General features: G+C 33.3%; 1 protein-coding gene across 1 annotated transcript in view; it reads right to left on the bottom strand.

Moving 5' to 3' along the window:
- Positions 1-12179, bottom strand: part of LOC129226208 (cysteine--tRNA ligase, cytoplasmic-like) — a 68081-nt gene extending 55902 nt beyond the window's left edge. Inside the window, exons 1-5 of the mRNA XM_054860808.1 lie at positions 12072-12179; positions 6502-6604; positions 4879-4967; positions 4627-4723; positions 2841-2936 (exon numbers count right to left, since the gene is read on the bottom strand). Of these exons, the coding sequence (XP_054716783.1) occupies positions 2841-2936; positions 4627-4723; positions 4879-4967; positions 6502-6597 (378 nt within the window). The 5' untranslated portion in view covers positions 6598-6604; positions 12072-12179. The remainder of the gene's footprint in view (positions 1-2840; positions 2937-4626; positions 4724-4878; positions 4968-6501; positions 6605-12071) is intronic.
- Between the last annotated feature and the right edge of the window lie 1129 nt (positions 12180-13308).

The following is a 13308-nucleotide window of genomic DNA, read 5'->3' as shown; positions in this document are numbered from 1 at the left end:
GTACCTTGTCAAAAGCTTTTTGAAAATCAATATAAACAACATCCACACATTTTTTGCTATCTAAAGCTGAGGTAACCTTGTCATAGAAATGCAATAAATTAGTAGTACAGGATTTACCTTTCCTGAAACCATACTGCAAACTAGTCAACAGACTATTAGTCTCTAAGAACATCATGATCTTAATTTTGATCAAAGTTTCGAAAATCTTACAAATCACCGAAGTCAAACTTACAGGTCTATAATTCCCAGCAATACCTTTAGACCCCTTCTTGAAGAGTGGCGTTATGTTAGCCAGCTTCCAGTCCTCTGGCACCGTCCCCGAGTTATAAGAAGCATTGAAAATATTCAAAATAACATCCACTAATTCCTCTGCACATTCAACTAAAATTTTTGGATAGATATTATCTGGTCCCGGAGCTGTAGTTGCTTTAATCTTTTTCAAATGAAATAAAACCCCCTCCCTGGAAAATACAAAATCCTCAAGCTGTATAATAGCTTGTGTCTCTTGTTAGTGTCAACTGTTGAGATACAGTTATCGTTAAACACACTGGAAAAAAAGTTATTTAGAACATTTGCAATATCACTATCGTTTTGGATTAAATTTCCATACTCATCAACCAAAGGCCCAATTTGACTGTTTCAAGCTTTCCCAGAATTAGCGTAAGCAAAAAACCTCTTAAGGTTCCCATCAATGTCATCTGCCAGCCTTTGCTCCAATTCCCTTTTCTGAATCCGTACCAAATACTTAAAATTTCGCCTTGCCTTACCATACTGGAGCCTCTCCGCACTCTGACCAGTTTCTTTAAACTTACAAAATGTGGCTTGCTTATAATTAAGAGCTTCTTTAGTCTCCCTGGAGAACCACATGGGCCAAATTTTGGTACTAACACCTTTTCTCCTAAATGGAACATAGTCCCCAACGGTTTTAGCAAGTTTATCCTTAAATTCCGTCCACTGCTGATCTACGTCGCTATTTTCCAACCCTGACGAAAAAACCTCTTTCAAGCTCTGCCTAAGTGCAACAAAATCGGTGTTTCTGAAATTGGGTACAAACCTAAAATTATCATCTTTGCACACTTCAAATTTAACCCGGAACCTAATGCTGTTATGATCACTATCTCCAATATGCTCCCCTACACTCAACCCCTGAACAAAACTACCTATGTCACAAAAAACTAGATCCAAAATGGCCTCCTCTCGAGTTCCCTGAGTTACAACTTGATCTAAGAAACAGTCACCAATTACTTTTAAAAATTCCTCTTCTTTGCCATTACCAGGATAAAAATTATTCCAATCAATACCCGGAAAATTGAAATCCCCCATTATGATAACGGATCCCTTTCTGGACATAATACGAATAATACGGTACATCTGTTCATCTTGTCCCTGGTTTGAATTAGGTGGCCTATAAATGTTTCCAAAGCGTAGCTTTTTGCCCTTACTGCTCATCAACTCCAGCCAAACCATATCAATATCAGTAGGCTTATCATTTATGACCAATTCATTGCAAATAAAATTGTCTCTAACATAAAATAAAACCCCACCACCTCTTTTACCTACTCTATCCTGTCTGAACAAATTATACCCAGCAATATGTAATAACTCTGCATCAGATTCGGTAGCCCATGTCTCTGTAACTCCAATAACATCCAACTTCTCATCCATAACTATGCTTTTCAATTCATCCATCTTGTTCCTAATACTGTGAGCATTGGTATAGAAAACTTTAAGCATGCTTAAGTTGCTTTTATTTAACACCCTGAAATTTCCTAAATTACAATTCTTAACATTACTACTCTTGTTCGTCACTTTATTTCCATTTCTAGCAATACCCAAAAAAATTTCATTTTCTCGATACCTGATGCTTGAACCATGCCCCCCATTCCAACTTAGTTTTTTGACTCCAAAGCCCTTAAAATTAATCCACTAACCATTTTGACCCCTGTAGAGCTCAGATGCAGGCCATCCCTTGCAATCCAATCCCGTTTACAATGACTCCATACATCAATGAACCTGATACTGCACTTTTCGCAAATTGACTTCAGTAGCAAGTTCATACACCTCGCACGTTGATTTAGCCAGCTCCTATGCACTCCATACCTGGGAAGCAAACCAACCACTTGGACATTCGTCGAAAAGCTGGTTGCTTTATCCAACAGGGATTCCCATTCCCTAGAAAACTCCTCATTTTAACTGTGGCCTACATCTTCATCTTCAAGGCATTTCGTAATTCATACTGTGCAGTCAATGACTACATGCATATCGTGCCGCTTTAAAAGTGCTGTTGACAACAACCTCTCAATGCTTTTTTTATTAATTACTGTTAATATAGTTAGTAATCTAATTAATAAGTGTAACGGCAGGAAAAAAAATATTTTCAGATTTTTATGAAAATCATTTTTTTGGAACTAAAAACTGTAAATGAGAATATGAAGTAAGCGCCTCGAATCAAGCAGAAACTCGAACTTTCGAGACTCGGATTACTGAGAATCTACTGTACTACAAAGTATATGTAATAATACGAAGACAATTGGATACCTTACAGATGCTTGGGATGGGCACTCACTTGGGTCATCACATGATACACATTGGCTAATATATATCAGCAAACCTTGACTATCATTACTATTACTATGGACTAGCTCATACAGAAACTGAACAGAAAGATCTATCTTAATCACAAGCAATAAAACATTGACCCACATTTGACTAATCTCTTTAAATACAACAGAGACTAGTCAAAAATGTGGGTCGATTTATTACCTCAAAAACTTTTTTTCAGTATCTATAAGCTCATAACTGCTTCAAAGCTATATTCATGTTACACAATGAGTACTTACAATAAGAGCAGTTTCAACATCTTGAAGGAGTTGTTCAAGTGAGCAAGTGCTTTTATATTGTTCAAAAAGGTGAGTCTGCCGTGCTCTTCGAATGATCTAATGAAGAAAACAGACAACAAATGTGAGTGTTTACTGGTCAAATTTTAATAAGTTACAAGCAGTTAAAAAAAGGAAAAAAAGTACCAATACTTCAAAATTAAGGTTTAACTAGTTAGTAGGAGATTAAAAATCAAGGATATATTGTTTTACAAAAGAAAAAAAAACTATTATCAACAGTCCCTTTAAAAAATCCTATCAGAGTAAGAAGAACACTTCTTACGTAAGAATAAAATTTTTTAATAAAACTAAGTTATTATTAAAACACAGATCAAAAAAAAAAGAAAAATTAATTTGAATTTTGACACCTTGAATTCAAATTATGTTTTTCGCAATCACGAGTGTGTGTATGTAGGAGTGTGTTTGTGTGTGGGGAGTATGTGTGTTTGTGTGTAGGGCGTATGTGTGTGTAGGCATGTGTGTTTGTGTCTGTGTGCTTGCATAAATGTGTGGGTAGTTGTGTATATGAATGTGTGTGTGGGGGGGGAGGGTATGTATATGTGTGTGTAGGCATATGTGTTTGTGTCTGTGTGCAGGCATGAATATGTGGGTAGTTGTGTGTATGTGTTTGTGTATATGTGCGCGAGCATGTGTGTGTAGTTGTGTATGTATATGCGTGTGTGCAGGACATGGATGCAACCTGGAGACCGCTTTCGCTATAGGAGCAGCATCGTGAAGACCCGGTCGACGGTGATGCTGCAGAGAGTGGCGGTGGGAAAATAAAATCAAAGGACATCAAAACAGTCAAATGAGAACAATAAGCAATCGTGATTGCTAAAAAAAAAAAAAAGGTAGCCTTCATTTGGTATATCACTGCTAATATTTACTGTTCTTACATAGAAAGGGAACGATTTTGACTTATCACCCTTGATATTTTAGAATTGGTGATAGTTTGGAATTTTGAGTTTTGAACGGTGACATTTTCGATATTCGTAATTCAAATATGCTATTAGCTGGCACTGCAGTCTCCATCCAATTGCTGCTGAAAGAGGTAAGACTCACCCACTTACACTTGTCCAGTGAGATATCGACCTTATCCGTACAAAATTGAAATAATCTCTCTTTTAGCTAATTACGTAAATCACGGAAAGGCAGCATATCCAAGCTCTAGAACTGCAAATAACATTTTGATTCCATACCAGTTCTTTTTTACTAAAGTTTCAAAATTTATGAAATTTTCCAATTCATTGTAGAAAAAATTTATTTCTTTACTTAAATGTTTTACAGAAACTAACAAATAGTTTTACGTTTAATAGTTTCTAATTTTGTTTTATGTTTGGCTAGCAATTTTTCTTCAGCGTGAAAAATTATTTTGGCCTTAATTTTTGCTATTTTATTTTCATTTTGCTAGTATTGGTTAATTTAGATTGCATGTTAAGCAGCAGCATACTTTTTTTTTCAGTGAATGTTTTATGCACATTTTATGTAATTTCATTAGTATTTTAAACTCAAAACATGATTGAAAGATCTATTTTCTTGTTTAAATCAGTTTATTAAAAAAGAGTAACCACACAATAAATTAGCAATTAACTTCTTTTACACAGTATCAGTAAAACCTGCAATGATAATGGAAGTTCTAAATTCATTATTTAAATCTATGAAAAATATTGATTAAAATATGTTCAAATGAAAGTTGAATGTATCAAAAGGATATAAAACATATAACCTAAAACAAGAAGATAAACCTCACCTTGTCATCAATGTCCGTAATATTCATAACATAAATCACATCGTATCGAAAATAATCTGCTAAAACTCTTCGAAGGATATCAAAGGAAATATAAGACCTAGTTTTAAAACAAAGAAGAAAGAAAAAATTAGCTGTATTAATTAACATTATAAAAGTTCACAAAAACATAATAGTGCTAAAGAATGTACCTAGTATGTAAAGGTACTAAACAAAAGAGTACTAGTAAAGTAAAAAGTACTAGTAAAGTAGTACCTAGCATGTCCCATATGAGCAGCATCATATACAGTTGGTCCACAACTGTACCACAGAACTTTGTTCCCAAACTGAGGTATGAAGAATTCCTAAATAATAAAGATTATTGAAATAAAAAATAAATAAAAATCAGAAGGACACAGCAGCATTGTATTTTTAAATTTAATGAAATTTAAAATATTTCTTATCATTGCAATTTTGCTTAACGATAAATTACAGCTTAAACATTTTTTTTTCTTTTCAAATTTAAAAGAAAAATCAACATTAGCAGAAGAAAATAGCCCACTCTTATGTATTTTGGTACTTTTTGCAAAGAAAACCAGAATCATTTTAATAGTATTTGGGTTTAGTGACTTGCTTACTTTTTAAATTTGCAAAAACAGAAACATATTGTTTATGTCCCCACCATATTTGCTCTTTTATGCATCAATTCAACATGTAAAGGGAACTTTTAAAGTTGTTTTATTTTGTTGGGCAATTTTTTAATGTATTATATTTTGTTATTTATTTAGCTCGTTTGTTTATTTGCACAGATTTTTCAAAAACATAGGTATTAGGATAAAAGTTCAGGTTTGGTCCCAAAAGTAGATAATTACTGAAGCATAATTGCATATTTTTTGAAAAATATTTAGATTTGAAGAAGAAAAATTCTATTCACATGCAAGCATCTATAATTAGAGTTGGTATTTTGCCCATTTTTTCCAGTAAAAAGTTGAAATGCAGGAAGAAATTAAGCAAAATGACTGATGTCACATAAAGTAAAATTACTGCTATGATGCAACAGGACTATTATATGATTCAAATAAATTATAATTTTATTGCAATACTTTTTAATTAATCATATAATTAAAATAAAATGATTGAATTTGAATCATAATTTAATAAATGTACAGAGAAAATGTTAGCTGCACTTTGGTATGACTAATTTTAGGGGTTTTTTTTAATGTAAAAATTCAAAATCAACGAAATGAAGCAGTTTAACGTAGTTGCATGGCAATATTAACTAGAAAAAGAAATAATTAATTTCTCATGGAATAAGAATTTGAAAATAAATAAATTTCATCAATAAATTTATTAATGAAAAACAAGTAATCAAACATGAGTTTTTATGCATCATATTACAATCTAAGATAATATGTTAAAATAGTGATGCCGTTATCATTGTATTTTACAGTTAAAATATTTGTTAAATTTAAAATATACACTTATTTTATTGTTTCAATTTTAAGTTTATATTTACTTTAAAACAACCAAGGACAGCACAATATGTTGTGATAAAGTTTGCTTTATATATGAAGTTAAATTGATATAGATTAAATTAAAAAATAAACCAAAAAAAAAGAGCACCGCTTTAAATTTACATTAATGTCATAACACGTACAAGTTTTATTTCAATGTATGATGTGGCTCTGATAAGTTGAAGCTTAACCTTGATAATATTTATTCCCTTTTGGAGTGATAGGGAACAATGATTGGCAACGAGTTGACTTCAGTCGCTTTTATACAGTACAATTCAAATATTGTTGCTTTTATAGCTCAATGGTAGCCTTGTTACATATATAATGCTTTATAACAACATGCTTATACATAATGCATTGCAAGAAACCGATATTATATATTTACCTTCTGCCTTGTTAGACTGTTATATAACTTTAATTTTGATTTTCCAACTTCGCTGGGCAACTTCCACTCCGGCTGTGATCTTTTACAGCTTGACATACTTGGACTGAAAAAAAATTACAAAATTAAGCTAAAATGAATAAACTCAATTTGTCCATTGACACTCTTGTAATTCACATTTCAATTGAGAAATGTTAGATGCAAATATACATAAAATCATCACTGCTGACATTTTTTCTTCATTGAAGAAACAGCAGTCATTCAAAACAGATGATGAGTGAAACTTAGTGCCTTAAAGGTCACTTTACCTTTATTATGTCTTCAAAACTGTGATACATCAATGGGAAGAAGTTCCAACTCTTTATCCTTTAATGAAATTTATGGTGTTTGAAAGGGTCCAATAGCAAATTTTTAGGGTCTAACACCTAACATTTATTACCGAGAAATTTTTTAAAAATTCTGATGAAACGGAACACAGAGCAGTGGCGGCGATTGGGGCAGGGGGCAAGCCCCCCCCTCCCCACCCTTTTTTATTGTTTACTAAATTAGTTTATTTCCTCATTTAGGAAACAAAACTAGAAATTATAATAAAAATGTCAAACTTTTCAGAACATAAATGCTTGTTTTACTGTCATATCTGTCAGAGGCGGCTCTAGGACCATGCAGCCGCACAGGGCCCCGCAGCTAGGGGGTTCCCCGCTGACTTGTATTAAAAAACTTTTTGTTTTTAATTCTTTACATCTTTATAGAACAAGCTTGACCAAGTTCAAAGCTCTGTTGAACATGAGGTCCCATTATAAATGCAAAACGAACAGGGTCCGTTACCGAAGACCATATAACTTTAATACTACTCTGATGTGCCCCCCACCCCCCACCCAGTAGCAGAAACTTTCTAGCCAGTCTGCGACACTGTTTTGGGCAGTTGGAAATAATCTGCAGCATTATTATTATATTTTAGGTTTTCATAAAATACACAAGTCCCTTGAAAGGTCAAGGTTCAGGTGTGTTCCAACTGGATAGTGGCCATTAAACCCGAAAAACTTAGTGGCCCCCACCGTCGCCGAATTTTAAAGTATAAAAAGGGTGGGAGGAGGGGGGGGGTCACTACTTTCATAAACGTAAATAGAACTCTGCACACTATGAAAAACAATTATTCAACAATTATTAAAATAGGTTTTTGAATTTTTTTTCAAAAAATGAATAAATAAATAAATTAGTGAATGAGAAGTTGGCAGGGAACTGCATTTTAGATGAATGTTTTGGTTTATAGCAGAACTTCCAAAGCAATGAGGATCAAATACAATTGTGCAGATAGTAATTCATTTTTCATGAAAATAATTTTTATAAAAACACGATTTATTGTACATTTTCTGTTTCCTTCAATAGTTTGTATTGAAGTAAACTGACCAAAACTTGAACCAATTATTTTTTTGGGAGCTCAGGCAAGTAATAGTCTCGTCTATTTCCATCTTCCGAATGACCAAACATGGCGTCTACGAGAAAAATTCAATGATTATAAATAGATTTTTTTAATTTGTAAAGTAGTAATAGAGAGAGATTCAAAATCCTTGAAATAGTCAGTTTTTAGCGCATTAGCCTCTTATTCAATGACTATAGGATAATATTGTAAAGATAAAGTTTTGCATTTTTCAAGAAAATAATTAAGAATTATCCAAAAAAAATGGCACATTTTGCACAATTTTCAACAGCATGAATTGCAATAAACATCCAATTCCGTTTATTAAAACGTAGGTACTTGAAGAGTCTTGCGTACCAACATATTGGGAATGATCAAACATGGTGACTACACCAAAACTTAAGACCTTAATTTTTGAATTTGTTGCTAAAAAGTAATTTAAAAATAAAAATCCTCTTGAGACTACACTATAGTTGAAAAGTTTTTAGCGCTTTTGCGTCCAAAGCAATGTCGATATGGTGAAATTTTAAATACAAAATTTTTCATTTCTCAAGAAAACTATTTTAAAAAATCCAAAAAAAAAAAAGATTTGCTGCACATTTTAAGTCGTTTTTATTAGTTTTCAGTTAAATGAAACATCCAATTATCCTTTGTTTTGGAAAATGTAGGCACTTAAGCATCTTATCTACTTAAATCTTATGAATGACCAAGTATGGAGACTAAGTTTCTAGCTTAAATGCTGAAGCATCCATTGCTGTTTCCGGTGAAAAAACGAACTCCGAACGATCTTTTTGCCAAATTGTATTTCTTTTTTTCTTTTATTCATTAATTTCTTTTTTTTTTTTTTTTTTGGTAAAATTATCTGCAGGCCGCTGAAAAATCTACGGCGCACGTCTTGCAATTTCCGCTACCAGGCCCCCCTACCCTTAGATTCTGGCTATTAGGCTGACACGGTCTATCGTTGGCCCTGAAGAATACTACCAGATCTTGTTTCCGGGGAGATGGGGAGTGAGTAATTTAGTTTTTGCCTTAAAATTTGACAGTTACATGTCTTCTGAAACAGGGATTCTCAACCTCTGCTGAATAGGATAAGCAACGGTTTGCGAAAAATTCGACTGTATCTGGGAGATTTTTACATTTCCTGAAAAAGGTTATATTTATGGTAATATTTCATATGATGTTTTTAGGTTGATTTTGTGATTCATTTTTATAATTTTCAGTTGTATTTTTCAAAGGTTTATTTACTTACATATTAGTCATTACAATAATTAGGGGAGAGTTAGGAAGAATTTGACTGTAGAAGTGGCACAGCTGCATTTATAAGCTGAAATAAAGCATGTAAAATTATTTCTATGTTGTTCAGTAGATGTTGTAGATGCAGAGTAGAGTCAAGCGAAAAGTCTAAAGCTACTGGACTAGCTAGAAATTTATTAGGCTTATTAGGGATGCGACGTTCGTGAATGAAAAGGGCAAAAAGAACGAATCCTTTAAATGAACGGATCAGTTCGTTCACCTATAAAATGAACGAGCAGTTTTAAACCTTGTATTGATGCACTTGTGATAAAATTCCATTTTTATTTTGAATTTCATTCATCTTTAAATATTTAGCTTTTAATCAATCTTAAAGTTTCTTTTTCTCGGTGCAGTACAATAAATTCAGTTCCCACCTTTTTACTTTCTGCTTTATTCATAATTTTTTGCACTAAATTTGCAATTTTCTAATGTATTCAGTGGTAATGTTTTGTGTAATTTGTTTGGGCTACTAGCAAAATGTTTACTTTTCACTTCCTGTCCTACGCACCTGAAAATCCTTCTCACTCTTTCTGTCGCCAAAATTATTTCTAAAAATGCCTTTTATCAATTTTCTGGCGATCTTTTTCTCTTCTCTATAACATCCCTCTATCAAATACAGTACCCACCACTTATTAAAATCCCATTCATTCTAAGGATATTTGATTTCATAAAGCAGCTGATTTTAAACCTGCAATTTTTGGAATGGAAAACTTATCTTAATATTCGTCCCCACCCCAACTGAGAAACATATTACAAAAGACATTACTATACTTGCTTTACACATCTAAACCTAAATAAAGTTTTTTCATCGGCATATTCTCTTATCTTACTTTTAGGTCATTTTAGTTGTTTTTTCTTCAAAGAATATTACTGATCAAATGAAACATTTTGAATGTGCGTGAATATGTCGTGCAGAGAGATCACCTGCAATCTTTTTAAATGAATGAAATCATTCAAATGAACGGGTCAAAAGAATGAACGATCCCCTGAAGAACGGATCATTAAAAAGAACGACATTCTGCGCCTTTAGTGCCAATTCTCTGGAGCAGAGGCTGAGAATCCCTGTTTTAAGAGACATCTAACTAGGCAAAAACCAAATTACTCCCCCTCCTCTCCCCCTGAAAACATCTGGGATTCATCCCCAGGGCCAACAAGAGCCCATGTCAGCCTATAGTCAGATACTAGGGGCCTGGGCCTTGGGGGCAAAGGGGTGCTATTCAGAATAGAATTAATTGCATAGGCGGAGTGCGCCTGACTCTCAACGGGCCCTGTTTATTCTTGTTTTGCATTTATAATGAGGATCCACGTGTAACAGGGTCTTTAACTAGGTCAAGCTTGTTCTATAAAGATCAGGGTTGGCTTTCTGCCGGCAGAAACTAGTTTTTGCCGTGCCAGTGGTAGACGGCAGAAACTGGCAAAAACTTAAAAGCATCTTTAATTACTTAAGTGATTGCTAAATGATATTCGTTTAAGTAAACTAAAAAATTAAACTTCATTTCATGATTTAAAAAAATAAAATCCTATGCTAATGCCCTTGATTTAGTTCGAGAAAGGAACTTTTCAATTGCAGATGCTCATAATGTTTGGATTAATCTAACAAAGGACAAAAAAACATATAGGTGCTCAGGAAAGAGGAGTGACATACAGAATTAAAAGGCATTTCTGATTTTAATTTGCTCACACTTATATGCTTCATCCAAATTGTTTGTGATCGAAATTATCATGTGCTTCAAGAAGAAAGTTCCAGAATTTTACTTAATTAATTATTAATTAAATATTAACATAGATTTTGTACCTAATGTCATAGCTTTGCAAAACATATTGGCCCTATTTCTCGAACTTATTTTTCCAGTTAAATTTCTCCCACTACCCCAGTTACTACATGGACCAGTTAAAAAAAAACAATAGATGAAAGTTTCACGCACATTGCTTGCTAGCTCTTCTGTTTCAGGAATATTCTAAAGCTTCTCATTTGTACATATTACATTGAGAAACTGTTTAGATTTTAGAAACCACCTTTTCTAAGAAGCAACTGCAGGGTCCAAACAATGTAATATTTGATTTTAAATTGTGGTAATATCGTAATTAAATTGTGCTTTGGTTAATAATTATTTTTCCTGTGCACTTCCTATTGCATGTCAATAATTTAATTTTCTTTTCATTTTGTGAGTTTTTGCCAGTTTCTGCCGCAAATGTGGCAGAAAGTGGTTTTTGCCATGCCAGTTTTAACCGGTTTCTAGCAGTAGTTTTAACCACCTCAGCAGAAACTTGCCAACCCTGATAAAGATGCAAAAAAAGTAACAAGTCGGCGCGGGTCCCTGTGCGGCTTCACGGATTGCACGGCCCTGGAGCTCCCCGTTCTGCACTGTATAGTTTCCGAAGTTTCCAAATTTGAGAAAGGGTCAGACAATCTGCCTCTCTGAATTAAATTATAAAAGAAGGTTGAACCAAAAGATGCATTTGTTATTGTAGACATGGATGATGTGGCCAAACCTTGATACCAAAATTGTCTCCCTGCAATTTTATCTTATGAGAATTTTTCTAATTCAATGATTCCTCAAAAAAAAAATATGTATGTTAAAATAAATACTGATAACAAACATGACATGAAGACTTTGAATCAAGAATGAACTTCAAAAAAAATTTATGCAATAAGCAACTGAAAAGGTTAGATACTGATGCTTACAAAATCTACATCATCAAAATGTATTTTGGTTTTTGCTCCAATAATCTTTCAAACTAAATATTATTTTATTAAAGCAAAATTCATAATCTTAGTAAGTTCATCTTTCCTTCATAGAAAGAAAGTTACAAAATTGTGTAAATAGTACGGAAAATCAAACATTAATGATTAATAGTTCACCTTATGGACAGCAAGCACTTCAAAACATATAATTGTTTAAATCAGGGAAAGACAGAAGACAGAATGAGGTTTGCCCAGGAAACCAGAAAACGTGTATATTTTACGCGTCAATCAATACACAGGAACAGTCCCATGTTTTGGGTTACCATATTGGCGATTCTTCCTATTTTACGGAAATTTCGTCAGATCGGTTCTTCTATTACATTAAGCGCTATGGCACAGTGCTCAAAAGAGAGAAATGGGAGCAAGGTTCTTCCTTTTAGTTATATGCACCAAGGTATTTCTTTATTTTTTACTGTAAAAGGTATTGTTCAAAAATTGAAATAAAATTCCAGAAATATAATTGAAATAAAATTCTAGAATTGCTGCCTATCTTTCGGAAATTCCTCTACAGCTCAGTGGCTCTTTTGTTCCAGCACCGGTTTTCTCCACTCCACCAAATGCAGTTTCTCCTTTTCTTTTGTGCTTGTGTTTTCTTTCTCTTTAATGCGCGTAATTTGAACATGTGTCTGATTAAAAATCTTTCTATAGCAAAAAAAACTTATTAATTTAAAGGTTTTTTACATTTATTAGCTTCCTAAAACAGGTTTCATACGCACTCCAACATGGAGTAATTAAATATTGCTATACATCTATTTTTATTACCGATATTTGAATATTTTCAAATCTGCTTTTTTAAACTTATACTATGACAGAATCACAGTGCATTTTAAGCCTCTTTTCAAATGTATGCAATGGAGCTATTTTTGAAAATCAAATTGAAGAAACAGAAATCAAAAAGTGCATTGAGAATATGAAGAAAACATACATTCCCCGAGATAAATGTCTCACATCGTCAGAACGTCCTTCTTCGAACTATGCTGATGTCGCCCACCGATGTGCTTATTTGCACAAGTATGCACCCTTCCATACTGTATTAACTTGTAAAATGCTGAGAAGAGCATTTTCTGAAAAAAGATATGTATTCGAAGAACTATTGGAGCTAAGTCATGGTGAGAACTGTTTCATTATGCTTTCTAGGGAGGTGTTTTGAGGGGCATTTTTCTCTTTCTGGGTGTGCTCTTTGTCTTGGGGGGGGGGTGCACCCCTAATGCTTCCCCAGGGATGAAAGTGGTCTTTTGACAAATTCCCTCTTTTAAAAATTAAAAAAAAAAATCTAACTGGAGGGAGACAAAAAGAAATAAGTTTTAAAGTAATAAATGATTGGTGAATGAGTTAAATCCAGGTGCGGCTCTTG

Source organism: Uloborus diversus, chromosome 7 (genome assembly GCF_026930045.1).
Source record: "Uloborus diversus isolate 005 chromosome 7, Udiv.v.3.1, whole genome shotgun sequence".
Taxonomy (NCBI): domain Eukaryota; kingdom Metazoa; phylum Arthropoda; class Arachnida; order Araneae; family Uloboridae; genus Uloborus; species Uloborus diversus.
This window is presented reverse-complemented; position numbering and strand designations above follow the sequence as displayed.